The sequence below is a fragment of the Hypanus sabinus genome, chromosome 4 (assembly GCF_030144855.1).
Source record: "Hypanus sabinus isolate sHypSab1 chromosome 4, sHypSab1.hap1, whole genome shotgun sequence".
NCBI lineage: Eukaryota > Metazoa > Chordata > Chondrichthyes > Myliobatiformes > Dasyatidae > Hypanus > Hypanus sabinus.
Window position 1 is genome coordinate 92,946,126 of NC_082709.1, and position 20,717 is coordinate 92,966,842.

General features: G+C 42.2%; 1 protein-coding gene across 2 annotated transcripts in view; it reads right to left on the reverse strand.

Annotated features, from left to right (window-relative positions):
• The window catches only part of LOC132392311 (uncharacterized), a 100,357-nt gene that overhangs the window by 69,729 nt on the left and 9,911 nt on the right, over positions 1-20,717 (reverse strand). For both annotated transcript variants that reach the window (XM_059966134.1, XM_059966133.1), the window contains exon 2: positions 4,809-4,928. In XM_059966134.1, the coding sequence (XP_059822117.1) occupies positions 4,809-4,928 (120 nt within the window). The remainder of the gene's footprint in view (positions 1-4,808; positions 4,929-20,717) is intronic.

Here is a 20,717-nt window from a genome sequence, read left to right on the forward strand (position 1 = left end):
GAAAAAGTCAGCATGGCTTTGTGCATGGTAGGTTATGTTTAACCAATCTATTAGTTTTTTGAGTAAGTTACCAGGAAAATGGATGAAGGGAAGGCAGTGGATGGTGTATACATGGACTTCAGTAAGGCCTTTGACAAGGTCCCACATGGGAGGTTAGTTAGGAAGATTCAGATGCTAGGTATATATGGAGAGATAGTAAACTGGATTAGACATTGGCTTAATGGAAGAAGTCAGAGAGTGGTAGTGGAGGATTGCTAGTCTGAGTGGAGGCCTGTGACTAGTGATGTGCCACAGGGATCAGTGCTGGGTCCATTGTTATTTGTCACCTATATCGATGATCTGGATGATAATGTGGCAAACTAGATCAGCAAATTTGCTGATACTAAGATTGGAGCTGTAGTGGACAGTGAGGAAGGTTTTCAAAGCTTGCAGAGGGACCAGTTGGAGGAATGGGCTGAAAAATGGCAGATGGAGTTTAATACGGACAAGTGTGAGGTATTGCACTTCAGAAGGTCAAACCAAGGCAGAATAAACAAGGTAAATGGTAGGGCACTGAGGAGTGCAGTACAACAGAGGGATCTGGGAGTACAGATACATAATTCCCTAAAAGTGGTATCACAAGTAGATAGGGTTGTAAAGAGAGCTTTTGGTACATTGGCCTTTATAAATCAAACTATTGAGTATCAGAGTTGGAATGTAATGGTGAGATTGGATAAGACATTGGTGAGATTGTATTTGGAGTATTGTATGCAGTTTTGGTCACCTAATTACAGGAAAGATATTAATAAGGTTGAAAGAGTGCAGAGAAGGTTTGCAAGGTTGTTGCCAGGACTTGAGAAACTGAGTTACAGAGAAAGGTTGAATAGGTTAGGACTTCATTCCCCGAAGCGTAAGAGAATGAGGGGTGATTTGATAGAGGTGTATAAGATTATGATGGGTATAGATAGAGTGAATGCTAGCAGGCTTTTTCCACTGAGGCCAGGGGAGAAAAAAAAAAGAGTTCATGCATTAAGGGTGATGGGGGAAACGTTTAAAGGGAACATGGGGGGGGGGCTTCTTCACGCAGTGAGTGTTGGGAGTGTGGAATGAGCTGCCACATGAAGTGGTGAATGCGGGCTCACTTTTCACATTTAAGAAAAACCTGGACAGGTATATGGATGAGAGGGGTTCGGGGGGACATGGCCCAGGTGCAGGTCAGTGGGACTAAGCAGAAAAATGGTTCCGCACAGCCAAGAAGGGCCAAAAGGCCTGTTTCTGTTCTGTAGTGTTCTATGGTTCTATGGAGAAGAAAAGTTTATGAAAGGTTCAAAAAACTAGGCAATGATAGGGATGGAGGCTAGAGACCAGTGGAGTGCCTCAGGGATCTGTTCTAGGACTTCTACTCTTTGTGATTTTTATAAGTGACCTGGATGAGGAAGTGGAGGGTTGGGTTAGTAAGTTTGCTGATGACACAAAGGTTGGAGGTGTTGTGGATAGTGTGGGGGGCTGTCAGCGGTTACAATGGGACATTGATAGGATGCAAAACTGGGCTGAGAAGTGGCAGATGGAGTTCAACCCAGATAAGTGTGAGGTGGTTCATTTTGGTAGGTCAAATATGATGGTAGAATATAGTACTAATGTTAAGACTCTTGGCAGTGTGGAGGATCAGAGGGATCTTGGGGTCCAAGTCCATAGGACACTAAAGCTGCTGCTACACAAGTTGACTCTGTGGTTAAGAAGGCAATACGGTGCATTGGCCTTCATCAATCGTGGGATTGAGTTGAGGAGCTGAGAAGTAATGTTGCAGCTATATAGGAACCTGGTCAGCCCCCACTTGGTGACAGTGGTGGTGATAGATAAGATAGGGTCTTTTAAGAGACTCCTGGACAGGTACATGGAGCTTTGAAAAATATAGGGCTATGGGTAACCCTCAGTAATTTCTAAGGCAAGGACATGTTTGGCACAGCTTTGTGGGCCAAAGGGTCTATATTGTGCTGTAGGTCTTCAATGTTACCATCTACGTTAAACATAAACATGGACAGTCCAGCTAAACTAGGCATTCTCCAATCTTGTTTAAAAAAAATGCTTTCAAAACATTTCCATAACCCTCCCCTTCTGAAATAATTCACATTTCATCTATCCATAAGACAGAACACGTTTTTTAAACACTGACAAAGCACTTACTCAATCCTCTGCACATTTAAAAAAATAAAATCAGTAAGACTTGTGTAACATTCACAAAAATCTCAACAACAGGGAGAAAAAAACAATTCTTGAAATTTAAAGCACCTTTTTATAGTCTTCATTAGTGCAGAGGTGAAGCCTGAGGAAGATGGAGGTCATTCTGTTCTTGTTGCTGGCTCATGGAGATTCGGACCGGGCATTCTCTGCTATAAAACTTCCCATGCCCGTCTTTTTTAATCAGCAAACCTTTTGTTTCTTTGATTAACTCTCCACTGTTGTCTGTCAGATGATCTTAAGTTTTCATGTCTCCCTTCTTTCTTTGTATCTTTCTTTTTCTTTCATTGTATCTTTCTTTTTCTTTCAAGGTACTTCTAATATTTCACTGGGTCTTCTTTAATTGTTTCTGTAGTTTCTTTGATCGGTTTCTGATGATTTTGGGGCCATCTTGTCAACTTGTGTGATGGTAAAGACATTTCTCATTTTAAAAAAAATGGCTCAGGCTAGCACTTGCTAATTGGACCAGATAGCTAGCTTGTAAATGTAATTTAAATATACAGAAATAAAGTGGTGCTTTATTTCTCAGTTAAAACACTGAAATCGTAACTTGTTTGGTAATGAGACGTAATTATTATATACCCCTAGGGTCCATTGTTTCTGTGGACTATCACTTTAAAATGCCGAGAGAAAGAGACTGACGTTTGGATACTCTTGGATTTCTACTGACTACAAAATTGCTTGGTTACAATGGTGAGAGAGGTGGAGTTATGTGATGGACAATGAAAGTTTACGTTTTTTCTGCAGCATGTTTTGAATATACAAGGGCACAGAGAGGCACACAGTCGAGATGGTTTCGGTCAATGAAAGACACCAGTTGAGTGGGGTCACTGGTTTAAACTTTCAGTAACCCAAAGGGGTGAGTTGAGATCAATCCACAGTATTGATAAATGACTCCCACAAGTGCTGCAACTAGAAGTTTGCAGAGAGGAGAGGACAGAGGAAGGATTGAAGAAGAAACCTAGCGACAAAGAGATCACTGTTTGGATTCTCTCCAAGTAGCCCGTAAGGGTGAGTTTTATTCCATTTGAATACAAAAGTGTGACTGTCACAGTTAATCCACAGGAGTGGGTTCTCTGGTGCATTTACCCTTGTCTGGGTGTGGTAGTTCACTGAAGAAGGTACCCCCGTGGCAAATCACTGTTGGAGTTATTTCGTATGTCGTGGAACTGGATAAGTGGCTATCATGTGTGTGTTTGGAGTAACCTTGTGGAATCTACCAGTGTATCTACCCCTGCCTAGGTGGTAGTTTTCCCTTGAAGAGGGTCCCCTTTGTGATGATCCATATGTGGATTATGTTTGAGTATCCTGTGGCCACCACTTTGGGATGACCTGCAGCTGAATTCGGGCGTGGTATTGTGGTAACCACTTGTGAAGAAGGATATTCTGTGAAGATCACTGTTGGTGAAACCTCGTGTGTGGATTCAGAGGTGCTTGTTTTTCCCCTATTGTGGATCAAACCTCTGGGTTACAAAATATCTCTCATACCAGTAACAACTCCATGCATTGAACTGAACTTGGTTACAGTACCATCGATGATTTTAAATCTTACACCTGAGTTTGCATGAGTTTGGGAATTCTATTTACACACATATATGTATAAAACTGCTAACTCCTGGTTTTAAGTTACTACATTGTGTAGTTAATAAAATAAGTGATTTGTTAACAGCAACATTTGACTCATGTAGATAACATAATACACATACTGTCAGATCAGGAGGTATAAATCTTTAAATTACTCACAATTCTGGACATCAACATGTCAGTTATTAGCCATGTGCTCCCACCACTTCTCATTCCCATGGCAAACATAAGCAGTTGTTTGAAATTGGTCTAAAATCTGTTGCCTGTTGGTCATGACAGAAGTGTTGGGGGCAGTGGTTCCTTCCCAATAAAACAAAAACGTACAAATTTTATTAAAAATAATGTGTTTTAAAAGTTTTTGTGAGAAGATACAAACTAAAAGTTTCATCAGTTTAATACTTATTATTACTTTATTTTGAAGACAAAATTAGGACGGGGATAAGCCCAAAATAGTGAAATGCTGGCACATTAAAGGTTTTTAAAATTCACTTAACTATTAAGAAAATATTATTTATGAAGCATACTGAAAAATTTTGAGTTACTATTTCAATACTTTTGAAACTATAGTAAAAACTTTTCTTGAAAATCTATACCAGGGAAAGAAAAGTTGCCCTAAATCACCCTTATATTTGAACAAATAATAGCATGTACACAGGATTAAAAAATAGATATGCATACAATCAAAATATATCTTGCAATTCATAAACTTAACTTCATATTTGAATATTTAACATATTAAGTACAGATTTAAATAACATGCTTGGACACATAAATGCGTTGAATATAGGTCAGCAAATTGTAAACTAAAGGAACATTTAACGTTTTATGAAGCTAAGTAACGATATCGCAACATGATTGCCGACTATAAAATCTGGACGCACCGGGCGGTAGAGCTTGAGGATGTTCATCGTGCGGGACCGACCGTGGCTCCGGATGCGAGCGAGCGAGCGCACGCGCTCGGGAAATGTTCACGTGCTCGCACAAACCGCCTCCACCCCTCCCCTCACCTGATTGGCTCCTCGCACGGTTTTTTTCCAGCCATTTGCCTGCGGGCAAGCATGTGCCACGTGGTGTGAAGCCGCCTTCCCGCGGATCCCGCCTTTCATCGCTCCCGGAGTAATAAATACCTATTTTGGTAAGAACATAAAAGAATGAAAAAAAAACATAAATAAATTTACTTTGAAAATAGCAAACAGAACACTACAGCCAGTACAGGCCCCCTGTCTCACGATATTGTGCTGATCCCTACTCTGAGATCTATCTAACCCGTTATTCTCACATCAATGTGTCTATAACAAGAGTTTCTTAAATGTCCCTAACCATCTCCTCACCCACCAATCTGTGTAAAAAGACTTAACTCTCACAACCCCTTACTCTTTCCTCCAATCAATATAAAATTATGCTGCTTCATATTAGCTACTTCAACCCTGGGTAAAAGTCTCTGATCTATGCCTCTTATAATCTTATACACATTTCCTCTTTGTTCCAAAGAGAAAAGTCCTAGCTCACTCTAGCTATCCTCATAAGACCTGTTCTCTAATCCAGGCACATTCTGGTAAATCTCTCTTGTACTCCACCAAAACTTCCCACATCCATCCTATTATGAGGTGACCAGAATTGAACAAGTGTGGTCCAACCGCTGGTTACCAGGGTTTAATAGAACTGCAATGAGCTCATGTCTCTTGTTCCCCATATTCCAGTTAATGTAGGCCAACGTACCATACGCCTTTTTAACAACCCTATCAACTTTAACATGGCTGCAGATACTTTTCATTGCAAAATTCTGATTGAAACAACCAACATTTGTTGGTTTATATTGAAGACTTTGCAAACCCCAATCTAATGGCATTGAACACAATACATGGAAATTCAGATTATTAGAAGCAATAGGTAGACTACCAACATATCCTGGTTCACCTTTCTAAATCACTGGCTACATTATCACTCTGCTGCTGAAAAATGGTGGAAGACATGCAAGAAGCATTCTCATGGTCTGCTATCGTATCCACGAATAGCTTAGCGTCATCTTGAAAATAATCCTATTGGGTTAAGGACCAAGGTGCTATGTATTTAATACTTCAGTAGTAAATTGAGTAATATTATATATATATTCAAATAATCACTTCTCAGGCTATTGATTTTAACCAATGTTTCAATAACAAATTCTGCAATCTTCATCAGGTATGATACCTGAGTATGCTTAGTCTGGCTGTATTTATACACGCCATCATCAATCCATCCTAATTGGTTTGTGTTCAAACCATCAGGTTTCCACTGACCCGCCTTCTTTACAATTGAATTCCAGCTCTTACTTAGAGCAAGAGCTTCGTCTTTGTTAAAATTCATTTCCTCTAGATTATTTCAATGACTTCCTTCACCAGGTGGTCCCAAAAGCCACTGACATGGCACAATAGTTTTATGCTGTCAAAGTCAATCCTATGGCCATTGCAAATGCAATTTTCTGCTATCTCCAGTTTCTCCAGGTAACCCAAACAGATAGACCTCCTGTGCTCCTTGATGTAGGTTTCCACCATGCACCCTGTTTGGCTGATATGTGGTGCTCCACATTAACAGGGAACATGGCATTTGCAATGGCCATAGGATTGACTTTGATGGCACAAAACTACTGTGCCATGCCATTGGCTTTTTGGACTATTAGTGAAGGACACCATTGAAATAAAACTAGAAGAAAAGAATTTTAATAAAGACTCTAAGTAAGAACTGGAACTCAATTGTAAACAAGGTGAGACAGCCGAAACCTGATTGGTTGAGGACTAACCTAGGATGGATGGATGACGGGGGTATAAATACCACCGGACTTGACATGCCCAGGCATCATCCCTGATGAAGATAGCAGAGTTTGTCATCAAAACATCAGGTAAAATTTATACCTGTACCCATCTGGAAGCCAGAGAAGAGTTAATTGATTATATACGCCAGGAAAGCACTAGTTTAACTGATCAATTATGGGTTACAAGATTGAATTTCAAAAGGACGACTAAGCATGGAAATGGAGACAGATTGTCCCGTCTGCATTTGGAAAAGGAAATACATAAAAAACTTACAAAAGAAGACAATCATTTTGATGTATTCTCCCCAATGCAATTTGAGAGTCTCCTTATTCTAGCAGAGATGATTCAGACGTAAACCAGGAAATGCCCAGGTCTATATGGCCACCCAAAATGCCGCGTAAACTCCAGTTCCCCCATTTTTTACCACCACCAATATGAATTTGCCCTTGATGGAGGTTGCCTTATGTGGGGACTGAGAGTTGTACCATCCATCCAAGCTGACAGCTAAAGTGATGGAGGAGCTACATGCTACAAGTGTTGGCTCAAAGCTTTCTTTGGTGGCCTTGGATAGATCAACAGATTGAACAGCTTGCCATGCACTGTTCAGGATGCCAACACATCCAGAAGATGCCAAGAGCAGTGCCTCTCCGTCTCTGGGAATGGCCTGCACTGCCCTGGCAGAGGATTCATCTGGATTTTGCTGGACTGTTCAAAGGCACAAATTTCTTGGTAGTAGTGGGTGCAGCTACAAAGCGGACAAAAGTGTTTCCAATAGCCTCCACTACAGCCTACAGTTGATGTGTTGAAAAGCCTCTTCTCAAGGACTGGTGTTCCAGAACATTCAGTCAGTGAGAATGGACCACAGTTTGTTGTGGAACAGTTTCAATCATTCCTGAAGTGAATGGAGTAAGACATATTACATCTGCACCATGCCACCCAGCTGTGAATCTCTTGGCAGAAAGTTTTGCCAGAGTCTAAACACACTGCAAGCAATGTGAACAGAACACAGTACATTAACGCTGAATCAAAAGCTTGCATATTTCCTCCTTGTATATCACAATACAGCACACTCCACAGCCAACTACTCACCAGCTATACTGGTCCTGTGTCAACCCTTGCGCTTACGTTAGGATCTCCGCAAACCCTATCTCAGGAAGAGGGTGCAGAACAAACAGCTGGGTCTGTATGGCAGTCAGGATGCACAACCGCTCCTCCCTCCCCATCATCCTGAACACGGTACACTCTGCTCACACATGACTGCAACCTTAAAGTCATTTTCAAGTTTGCTGATGACACAACAGTGGTGGGGCTCATCACCAACAGCAATAAGACGGCATACAGAGAGACAGACAAGTAGCAGTTTATTTACCAAAGTCTGTGTTGAATATTGAACTGAAATGCAGAAACAGCATTCGGACATAAGTGTCCTTGACAGACAGACTTTCCTATTATTTGGAAGAGCTTGAAGCCTGGTGCCAGGCGAATAAACTCTTCCTCACTATCAATGAGACAAAGGAGATGGCTATCGACTTCACACCACTCACACCTCTCTTTACCGTCAGCAGCACAGCAGCCGAAAGCGTGAACAGGTTCAAACTCCTGGGAGTGCACGTCACACACAACATCTCATGGTCTCAGAACACATTATACACAGTTAAGAAAGCTCACCAGTGCTTTTACGTTCTGAGGAGGCTGAAGAGAGTTGGACTTTGCACACCAATACTCACATCGTTGTACAAATGTGTAGTAGAGAGCATCCTGACAAGCTGCATCACTGCTCGGTACAGCAACTGCACTGTGGTGGATAGGAAGCTCTATAACAGGTAGAGAAAGCTACCAATGCATCACTGGCACCAGCCTACCTGCCATCAAGGATATATATACAGAAAGGTGCCAGAGAAAAAACCCAGTAGCATCACAAAGAATCCCACCCACCCTGCTCATGGACTGTTTGTCCCACTCCCATCAGGGAGGAGGCTACGTAGCATCGGCACCAGAACCACCAGACTCCAAAACAGTTGCTTTCCCCAAGCAGTAAGGCTGATCAACACCTCCACCGCTACTTTATGATTTCTCATCAGTCACCTTACATGTAGCCTAGAGACACTTTATGGGCATATGATCAATCTATGTATGTAAGCCATTTTATATATTTAAGTTCATGGTGTGTTTATTATTGTTGTTTTCTTTATCTTTTATGGGTTTTTTTGGGCTGTATCGGATCTGGAGTAACAATTATTTCATTCACCATCAGGGAGGTGTACAGGAAATGACATTAAACAATCGTGAATCTTGAATCTAAATTTGTTTTACATAATTGCACTGTCAGAGTCATCTCATAACAAGCTATACAGAATTTTGTTTTAGCATTATAACAGAGTGATATGGCAAATAGTCACCGATAACTGTGAGAGTTAATTGAGAAATAATGGAAATTGTTCTTCGAGTGCAATTTCAAGCTTTTCACTCAAGTTGATGGATTAGTTCCTAGAGAATATTAGACAGGCCAGCAATAAAAGCATTTATTTTTGGAAGTTACTGCATGGCTGAAGCAATGGGAAGACTTTAGGGACTTGTTAGCTAAAATTGGGAAGTATCATGGATGTAATTTGATGGAACAAAAATAAGGGCAACTTTGGATTTACTTTTTTCACTAAGGTCATTACGTAATTCAAAAATAAATTGCTTCTCAAGTCCACTTCAGGCAGAAGCTTGTGGGTTGCTTTTATTTCTCTCACTAAATGTACATCAATATTTCACTTTGAAAAGGCCTAATTTCAAGTGTCAACATTAATGCTCCAGCATTAAAGCTGATGAAAACAAGGTCTGCAGCTTAGAAAATCAGATAGCCAATTACACTTCCAAAGCTTTGAGCCAGATATGATTAAGCATATGCAATAGTGCATAAAATTATGGGAGACCCAGAATGAGAAATAGGAGAGGCTCACTGCCTGAAAGGAAGGCAAACAGGAACTCTCATCCGCTGAAAGAAAAACACCAAGGTGGACACCTGATGTATCATCGGACAAAACTACATCAGCAAAAATTATGTAAGTCTCTCTGTTAAGCATGTTGTTGTTTTGAAAGCAGTTACGTCATCTCATATATTAACATTTAAAGAACTTGGGTGCATTTTTTATTTCCATGCCAAATACTTCAAAGGAGAATCTTATAATGGGAGGAGGAGAAGGCTATGAAGTGTACAAAAAGTAGTGTCTATGGCTCAACCATGACAGGAAAAACACTCACTGCAAATGAGCACATCTACACGGAACACTGTCATAAGAAAGCCGCATCCATCATCAAGGACCCCCACCTTCCAGGCCATGCTGTCTTCTCCTTGCTGCCATCAGAAAGGAGGTGCAGGATCCTCAAGTCTCACACCACCAACCTCAGGAACAGTTATTACCAGTCAACCATCAGACTCCTAAACCAGGGCTCACTCACTTAGCGATGAACTGATTCACAATCTCTGGATTCACAGTCATGGATTCAACACTGAACTGAGTCCACAATCCATGGACTCACAGTCAAGGACTCTACAACTCATGTGGTTACTATTATTGGTTTATTTGTTTATTTAGCAATACAGCTCCGAGTCAGCCCTTGTGGCCCTTTAAGTCACAGTCTCCCAGCAACCCTGCAACTTTTTTTAACTACAAACTAATCACTCGACAATATTACAATGACTGATTAACCTACCCAGTACATCATTGGACTGTGAGAGGAAACCAGAGCACCCAAGGAAAACCCAGGCATTCCACGGGGAGGATGTACAGAGACCCCTGGAAGAATGGTGGCAGAATTGAACTCCGAAGTCTAGAATTCCCTGAGCTGTAAGAGCGTCTCACTAACTGTTGTGCAACCACAGCGCCTGCACTGCACATCAGTCACTTGTCAGTCTTTTTTTGTCTGTGGTTTCTCTTTCATTTTATTGTATTTCTCTGTTCTACTGTGAATCCCTGCAAGGAAATGAATCTCTGGGTAGTATATGGTACCATATATGTAGTTTAATAATAAATATGCTTTGAACTATCACAGGATATACCACCATGGATGTGGTGGGCTGAAGTACTTGTTTCCGTGCTGATCTTTCCCTGAATATACAGCACTTTTATTCTCACTACATTCCCATCATTGCCCCCAGAATTTTACCACTTAGCAACACACTAGGGGCAATTTAGGGTGGCCAGTTAACCCATCAACTGGCATGTCTTGGGATATGGAAAGAAAGCCAAATGGTCACAGGGAGAATGTGTAAACTCATACAGACAACTGCGGAGATCAGGATTGAAGCCAGCCCACCAGAGCTGTGAGGCAAAGGCTGTTCTAGCTCTCCACTCTGCTGGCTATTTTAGGTTCAGTGGCTTACTCTTGGTCTCTTGCATCAAAGACCATAAGATTTAGGAGCAGGATTCAGCCATCTGGCCCATCAAGTCTGCTCCAATTGCCTTTATACAGGGGTCTGTGGGAGGAGCCACAGGAGCAGTCAGCAGAGGGGCGTGTCCAGACAGGTATATGTAGTTCACCACACTACCATAAAACGTATTTCCTTCTCAACCCCATTCTCCTACCTTCTCCCCATAACCTTTCACTAATCAATAACCTATCAACCTCCACTTTAAACGCACCTATTCACCTGGCCTCCAGGGCTGCATGTGGCAAAAAATTCCACAGATTCAACACTCTTTGGCTAAGGAAATTCCTCCTCATCTCTGTCCCAAACAGACATCCCACTATTTTGAGGTTGTGCCCTCAGGTCCTAGACTCCACCCACCAAAGGAAAAGTCCTCTTTACATCCACTCTATCTAGAGAGGTTTCAATGAGATCCCCCCTCATTTTTCTAAATTCCAGTGAATACAGGCTCAGAGCTTTCAATCAGTGCACATGCGATAACCAAGAATAATACCCTGGAATCATTCTCGTGAATCTTCTCTGAACACTCTCCAATGTCAGCACATCCTTTCTTAAATAAGCCCAAAACTGTTCATGATACCCCAATTGAGGCCTCACCAGTATTTTATACAGCCTCAGAATTATATCCTTGCTTTTATATTCTAGTCCTCTTGAAATGAATGCTAACGTTGCATTTGTCTTCCTCACCACAGACTCAACCGCATGAGGGCTCCCAAATCCCTTTGTACCTCAATTTTTTTGAATTTTCTCTCCACTTACAAAACAGTCTATGATTTTACTCTTTCTACCAAAGTGCATGGCCATACACTTCTTGCCACTTCTTTGCCCACTCTCCTAATCTAAGTCCTTCTGCAGCCTCTCTGCATCCTCAATAGCCCCTGCCCTCCCGCCACCAATCTTCATGTTGTCTACAAACTTGGCCACAAAGCCATCAATTTTGTCATTTGTATCATTGATATGCAACGTAAAAGGAAGCAGTCCCCAACACAGACCCCTGTGGAACACCACCAGTCACTGGCAGCCAATCCAAGAAGGATCCCTTTATTCCTACTTTTTGCCTCCTGTCAATCCATGTCAATGACCAAATGTCTTTTAAATATTTTCGATAGAGTGATGTCCATTTAGGATGGAAATGATGAGGAACTTCTTTGGCAGAGGGAGGTGAATCTGCAGAATTCATTACCATAGACGACTGTGGATATATTTAATGTTGATAGCTTCTTGATAAGTCAGGGTGGGAAAACTTACTGGGAGAAGGCAGGAGAATGGGGTTGAGAGAGTAATAAATCAGTCATGATTGAATGGCAGATCATGACAATCGGAGAGGTTGTCCGCAAAGCAAGGCAAGCTCGGCTCCAGGACTCAAGCAGCACCTCATGCAAAGCGTACAAGAACTGCCCCAAACTCCTGCTTGGTCTGTGGAAGATCCTGAGAATCTTCTGGAGAAGGGAGAAGATCCCAGAATACTGGAGAGTGGCTGAAGGGGTATGGATCCCGAAGGAAGAAAATGCCACCCAGACAGACTAGTTCCACATCATCTCCCTGCTGTGTCTGAAGGGGAAGATCTTCTTCAGCGCGGTTTCCAATTGGCTGTGCACCTACCTAGCAAAGAACACTTATATTGATACATCAGTCCAGAAGGGTGGCATTTCAGGGATGCCAGCTGTCTGGAACATATCGGTGTGATGATACAGCTCATCAGGGAGGCCAGAGAGAACAAGGGCAACCTGTCAGTGCTGTGGCTTGACCTGGCAAATGCATATGGCTCCATTCCGCACAAGCTGGTGCAGCTCACACTGACCAAGTATCACATCCCCTGCAGAATCAGAGACCTTATCGCTGATTATTACAGCAACTTCAGGGTGAGGGTCTCTTCAGGAGCAAAGTACATCGAGCTGGCACAAGGTGGAGATTGGCATCATCACAGGGTGCACTATCTCAGTGACACTGTTCTCCCCAGCCATGAACATACTCACCAAATCTGCTGAAAAAGAGTGCAAAGGGCCCAGAATGAATGGCAACCACCCATCAGGGCATTCAGGGATGACCTCACAGTCACCCCAGAATCAGTCCCCGGCTGCCGGTGGATTCTGCAGGGGCTCGAAAAGCTGGTGGAGTGGGCCTGGATGCGTTTCAAAGCAGCCAAAGCAAGATCAATGGTGCTGAGGAAAGGCAAGGTGGAAAACAAGTTTCGGTTCAGCATCGCAGGCACAGCCACCCCAAACATCACAGAAAAGCCAGTCAGGAGCTTAGGTACAGTTTTTGACAGCCCTCTGAGGGACACAGCACCCATTCAGGCGACCTGCACCGAGTTGGATGGCTGGCTGAAATCTGTGGACAAGTCTGGCCAACCTGGGAAGTTCAAAGCCTGGGTGGATCAGCATGGCATTCTTCCCAGAATACTGTGGTCCCTCCTTGTCTATGCAGTTCCGATCTCAACAGTCGAAACCTTAGAGAGGAGGGTCAGCAAGCACCTCGGATGATGGCTGGGGCTGTCAAGGAGCCTGAGCACCATCGCACTCTATGAACACCACAACAAACTGCAACTGCCCTTCAAATCCTTGGAGGGCGAATTCAAGGTAACAAGAGTCAGAGAAGTGGTACAATACAAGGACTCAAGTGATCCGAATGTGGCTAGAGCAGGGATCCAAGTGAGGACTGGCAGGAAGTGGAGGGCAGAGGAAGCTGTTCAGGAAGCAGAAGGCTGTATCACAGGTGGGAGTGGTTACATGAGGCCAAGCTGGGCTAGGATCCTTTCCAACTCCTCAAATGGACACCATCAGAGAGAAGGAAAGGCGTCACCTAGTTCAGGAGGAGGTGAGAGCAGCAGTGGAAGAGAGGAGAACCTGCAAGGCAGAGGGAATGAAGCAACAGGGAGCTTGGACAAGATGGGAGAATGCGGTTGAGAGGGAAGTGACCTGGGCTGAGCTTTGGAAAGCCAAACCTCACCACATCCAATTTCTCATCCAGGCAGTGTACAATGTGCTTCCAAGCCCATCAAACCTGCACACATGGGCCAAAGCAGAGTCATCAGCATGCCCACTGTGTTCCAAGCGAGGAACCCTGGAGCACATCCTCAGCAGCCGCACAAGGGCACATGGTGAGGGACGGTACCAATGGAGGCATGATCAGGTCCTGAAGACCATTGTTGAAGCCATCTTCACAGGAGTGGAGTGGGCGAAGTGGTCCCGACCCTCCAAGCTGACCATTGCCTTTGTCAGAGCTGGGGAGCAGCCAATACCCGCCAAAAGAACATCAGCAGGTATCCTGACCTCTGCAAGGGACTGGTAGCTGTTGGTGGACCTTGGGATCTGAGGTTCCCTGACTATATCGCAGCCACCACCCTGCGACCAGACATCATCCTTGTGTCTGAGTCTACGAAGCAGGTGGTGATGCTGGAGCTGACAGTCCCATGGGAAGATCACTTGGAAGAGGCCTTTGAAAAGGCAACTGCCAGCAGGCTGGATGGAGAGCGAGGCATCTCCCAGTGGAGGCTGGATGTAGGGGATTCGCAGCACATTCCTTACCCAGAGCCTTCAGCAATTTGGGCAGGAAGAGGAGAGCCATCCGCAATACCACCGATGCAGCAGAGAGGGCCTCATGTTGGCTGTGGCTCAAAAGAGGGGAGCCATGGAGTCCTGTGTAGCTAGCCATCTGGACACAAGCTGGGGTCTGATCAGTGCCGGGGTCACCTGGAGGAGGGTGTATGATGTTGAAAGCCCCGAAACACCCGATGATTCCAGGAACATCACTGAAGATGTGTCCAGAGGCATCAGTAGATGTATGTACACAGCCATGGTTGAATGGCAGATCAGAGACAATGGGCCAAATGGCCTAATTCTGCTCCTATTTGTTATGGCCTTATGGTCTAAATATTGTAATTGTACCATGTAATTGCACTGAACTACTTCTGCAGCTGTGGCCTGGAACCACTGTCATTCACCTCAGCACTGGACTTGCTTTCAGGGACTCTGCAGTTCGTGTTCTGTGTGTTATTTGTTTACATTTTTTACTGTTTAAAAGTTTGCTCTTTTTTTCAAACAATGGTGTTGTGTCTTTAATATTTCAATAATATTTGTGTAATATTGTAAATGTGTTGTTTGATTAAGCATTCTTTGTTAGTTTAAATAATTTATTATGTAAAAGTACATGAATGGTATATGTCAGTACGCCACCATATTATAAGGGTGCACCTTTCTTGAAGTGAAAATGAAGAATACGTGATTATCCCAGTCAGCCGGTGGTTTTCTTTTGATTAGTTTTATGTTTTGGAGTTAGAAAACATAACAGTGGCAATGAGTAAGTTTTAGAATGAACCTGAGACAACTCTACCTACCTGCTGAAGTGCAGCGAGATGTATGAGTTTAAACAAAACGTGCAGCATGCTTTCTTTGCAAGCAGAGATAAACTGTTGAAATTTTTTAAAAAGGCAGAAAATGGACAAATTTGCAGGGTTATTAATAATGAGTACTGGGTGATAATAATAATTTTTTAAAAAACAGGAATGACTGGCTAAATCAGAAAGATAGTTGGGTTTGATTGCATAAGGGATAACTGGATATTGCATGCTGAATGAATTGAGCTGTATTTTGAAGCAAATGAAATAGCCAATGAAAAGCGAGTGTCAGCTTTACTGAGTGCATTGGATGGAAAATCATACAGTTTGCTTAGAGGTTTGACTGCTCCAACCAAACCAGATGAAATAAGCTTTGCTGATATCATGAAAGTAATGTGGGAATACTTAGAACCAAAAAATGGGTTGATTGTAGAACATTTTAGGTCTCAAAAGCGGAATCAAAAGGAAGAGGAGTTCATTTCAGTGTACATAATTAAATTAAGGTTGTCTGAGCATTGTCAGTTTAGTGATGGGTTCAATGATGCACTGAGAGATTGCTTTGTTTGTGAAATCTTACAAGAAAGCATTCAAAACAGGCACCAACTGAAGCACAACTCTCATTTAAAAGACCAGTTGAAATCATTGTATCAATGGAAACTTCAGCCAAGATGCAATTGAGTTGTGTTCAGGAATGAAAATGAGTGTGAATGAAATGATAACATCCAAACAGAAACTGGTCTGGCAGCAGAAATTGTGTTACCACTGTAGCAGGAGCTCACATGCACCAGACCAATGCAGGTTTAAAGTTGAAACTTGCAGAAAATGCAAACAAGTAACACACACACAAAGAGCATATTGGGCAGATAAATGGACTGCACAGGGAAGAGAAAAAGATTTAAAAAAACAAATAGCATTTTTAAAAAGAATACTAATCTGAATGCTGTTGATGAAAAATCTAATGATGATGAGGGTGACACAGGACTATGCAGCCTTAAGATTTACAGTGTACAAATTTGCAATAGACAAGTAATATGGATTACACCAGAAATGAACAGGAAATTAATTAAAATGGAATTGGACATGGGCTTGGCTGTTTCAGTCATTCCACAAAATAAGTTTGAATGACATTTCAAAGATATCCAACTCAGAACTTCCTCTGGAGAAAAGATCATTCCTGTGGGAATTACAGTACATCTGTAACAGTGAAATACAACAACCAACAAGCCACATTGGGTTTGTATGTGACAAAAGCAGGAGGGCCAGCATTGTTGGGCTGTGACAAATACAACGTGATTGGAGACCTATGCATCATCTGGAAACGAGTCAACTGAAAGCAAGTTTAAAAAGCTGTGTTCAAGGAATGCATTGGAAAACTCAAAAATATCAAGGACACAATTGTATTAAATGAAAATGCCGCATCAAAGTTTCACAAAGCCAGTCCAGTTCCTTATACCATCCGTGATAAAGTAGCCAGTGAGCTAGTTCACATGCTAGCTGACGGAATTTTTGAGTGGAGCCCATGGGCAATGCCAAGAAGAATGGGTCTATCAGGGTCTGTAGTGATTTTAAGGTCAATCAGTCCAGTACTGAGAGTCGGTCAATACTCTCTGCCAAGGATAGAGGATATCTTTGCAAACCTTTCTGCAGGAAAATACTTCAGCAAAGTGAACTGAGCTGAGGCCTGCTTACAGATGGAGACCAAAGAAGAGTGCAGTGTTTCTCACCATAAGCTCTCACAAAGATCTTTATAGGCTGGCTTTTGGAGTAGCATTTGCACTTGCACTCTGGCAGAAAGCCAGGGACCAGGTTCTGCAAGGTTGCACTCAGTGTTACCCGGATGACTTTATTGTTACCGTCAAAGATCAAAGTTCAGGGTGTATTTATTACCAAAGCACATATATGAAATGATATGCATCCCTGAGACCCATTTTCTTGCAGGCATACTCAATAAATTCATTACAGAATCATAACCATAACAGAATTAATGAAAGACCACAGCAACTTGGGCATCCAACCAGTGTGCAAAAGACAACAAACTGTGCAAATACAAAAAGAAAGAAATAATAATAAATAAATAAACAATAAATAATGAGAACATGAGATGAAGAGTCCATGAAAGTGAGTCCATAGGTTGTGGGAACATTTCAGTGATAGAGCAAGTGAAGTTGAATGATGTTATGCCTTTTGGTTCAAGAGCCTGATGGTTGAGGGGTAGTAACTGTTCCTGAAGCTGCTAGTGAGAGTCCTGAAGCTCCGGTACCTTTTGTGGTGCTGATCCCTGATGATGGATTCTTCTTTCCTGTGAAAACATTCTGTGTCGAAATGCTCAGTGGTGAGGAGGGTTTTGCCAGTAATGGATTGGACTGTATTCACTACTTTTAGGATTTTTTGACCAAGGACATTGCTGTTTCTATATCAGATTGAGATGCAGCTAGGAACTTTCCCAAAATATCAAGACAGTGTTAAAAAAACTAGAAATTTATGGGCTCATAGCATGACTCCATAAGTGTGAATTCTTCAAACCAAGCATCACTTACTGTCATCAAACCATTGACACACAAGAATTAAACAAACCCGAAGGATATAACACAGTTACGGTCCTTTTTACAATTTGTCTATTATTATAACTAGTTCCTGCCAAACCTTGTCACTCTGCTCCACCTCTTGAATTCATTACTACAGATCAGGAAGAAACGACAATGGACAATGCAGTGTGAGATGACTTTTCAAATAGTGATACCAGGCACTATACCCACACATCATGATCCACACTGTCCAGTGAAGTTTGTCTGAGACACCTCACCTTATGGTACAGGTGCAGTCATATCAAACGTTGTGAGTGAACGCCCCATAGCCTTTGCATCATATTCCCTTACCATTGTAGAGAAACATTATGCACAGATTAACATGGAGGCCTGGGGTCTAGTTTGGCAAGTAAAACATTTCAACCACTACTTATATGGGAGAGAGTTCACCCTCATTACTGAAATCAGTAGTGGGAAAGTTATTGCAAGGTATTCTAAGGGACTGGATATATGAGTATTTGGATAAACAGGGATTGATTAGGGATAGTCAGCATGGCTTTGTGTTTGTTAGATTATGTCTAACTAATCTTATAGAGTTTTTCAAGAATGTTACCAGGAAAATTGATGAAAGCAAGGCAGTGGATGGCAGTGTCTACATGGGTTTCAGCAGGCACTTAACAAGGTCCCACATGGGAGGCTGGTCAAGAAGGTAGTAGATGGTAGAGGGGTAGTAGATGGCTGCCCCTCTGACTGGAGGCCTGCTAGTGAAGTGCTGTAATTGGTACTGGGCCTGTTGTTGTTTGTCATCTATATCAATAATCTGGACAACAATGGTTAACTGGATCAGAAAATTTGTAAATTACACCAAGATTTGTGGTGTAGTAGACAGTGAGGAAGGCAATCATGGCCTTCAGCTGGGAAAATGGGCTGAAAAATGGCAGATGGATCTTAATGCATGCAAGTGTGAGGTTTTGTATTTCAGTAGGACCGACCAGTGTAGGTCTTAAAGAGTGAACTGTAGGGCACTGAGGAGTGCTGTAGAACAAAGGGATCTGGAAATACAGATACATAATTCATTGAAAGTGGCATCACAGGTAGATAGAGTCATAAAGAAAGATTCTGGCACAATTATATCAAAGTACCGAGTAGAGGAGATGGGATGTTATGCTGAAGCTGTATAAGACATTGGTGAAGCCTAATTTGGAGTATTGTGTCTAGTTTTGGACACCTACCTACAGGAAAGATGTAATTACAGTTGAAAGGGTACAGAGAAAATTTACAAGGATGTTGCCAGGTCTGGAGGACCTGAGTTATAAGGAAAGATTGAATAGGTTAGGACTTTATTGAGGTGGTTTAATAGAGGTATACAAAATTATGAGGAATATAGATAGGGTAAACATAAGCAGGCTTTTTTCACTGAAGTTGGGTGGGACTACAGCCAAAGGTCATGGGTTAGGGGTGAAAGGCAATAAGTTTAAGAAGAACATGAGGGGAAACTTCTTCACTCAGAGGGTCACTAGTGTGTGGAATGAACTGCCAGCATAAGTGGTGCATGTGAGCTCAATTTCAATATTTAATTGTAGTTTGGATAGGGTTAGCACAGACCAGATTGGCCAAAAGGCCTGTTTCTATGTGGTAATTTTCTACAACTCTGTGACTCTGTGAAAGTCTCCCTATTATGGCACAGATGATTCACAGGGAAAAGACTGCCCCAGGAGTATCTGGCAACATAAAATGACTGGAATGTGCAGCAGAAATCCCAGTTCCCTAATTGTTACCAGCACCAGGATTAACTTACCCTTTATGGATGTTGCCTTATGTGGGGATTGAAAGTTGGTGTATAATCCAAGTTTATAGCTAAAGTTTTGAAGGAGCAACCTGCCAATCATGTAGGCATGGTTAGAATGAAAGGGTTGGCTTGAAACTTTGTCTGGTGGCATAGAATAGATCAGCAGATCAAGCAGCTTGCCTCACACTGTTTGGGATGCGAACATGACTAGAGGAAAGGGTGTCCAAGACTGGCAGAACCACTTCTTGCAGTTTCAGAATCAGCTGCTACAATCACCATGGAGGAGGCCCTGAGATCGCTTCACAGCCACAAGTCTCACCTGTCAGGCAGAGTGACCACAACCACCCCCCCCCCCCCACCCTTTCAGGAAAGATGTTATCCCACAAGAGTAAGAAATCCTCCACAGTGCTTAAATCTTTAAGTTTGACTGGGACAACTTAAAATTTACTATACTGTACATGTCTATATAGCGGTTGCATTATATAGTGTACTGCATCCGTATGTGACTAGAAAGCAATATGTTATAGATTTAAGTTGAGATGCATTCTACATTGAGTTGGAGTTTATAGCTAAGTAGGGAGGAGTGCTGTGATTTAATATTTCAGAAATACTTGAATAATCTTGTAAATATATTGTTTGATTCAGCATTTTTTGTTTAATTCATCACAGGTTATATGTAAAAGTATGTGGATGGCATACGTTATCACGCCACAATATCATTAGGGCACATCTCACTAAAAGAACAAATGAAGAGTACAAGTTTATTCTGGTCTCCCAGTGTTTTCCTTTCAATTAGTTTTATGTTTGTATTTCCAAAACATAACAGCTGGAACTGTCTTTGTTGTTGTGTGTATTTTATTAATGTCTCTATTGTGTTTCTTTATTTTGTGGTTTCCTGCAAAAAGTCAATCTTCAAGGTTATGTACATACTTTGATAATAAATATAACCATATAACAATCACAGCACGGAAACAGGCCATCTCGGCCCTCCTAGTCCGTGCTGAACTCTTAATCTCACCTCGTCCCACCTACCCGCACTCAGCCCATAGCCCTCCAC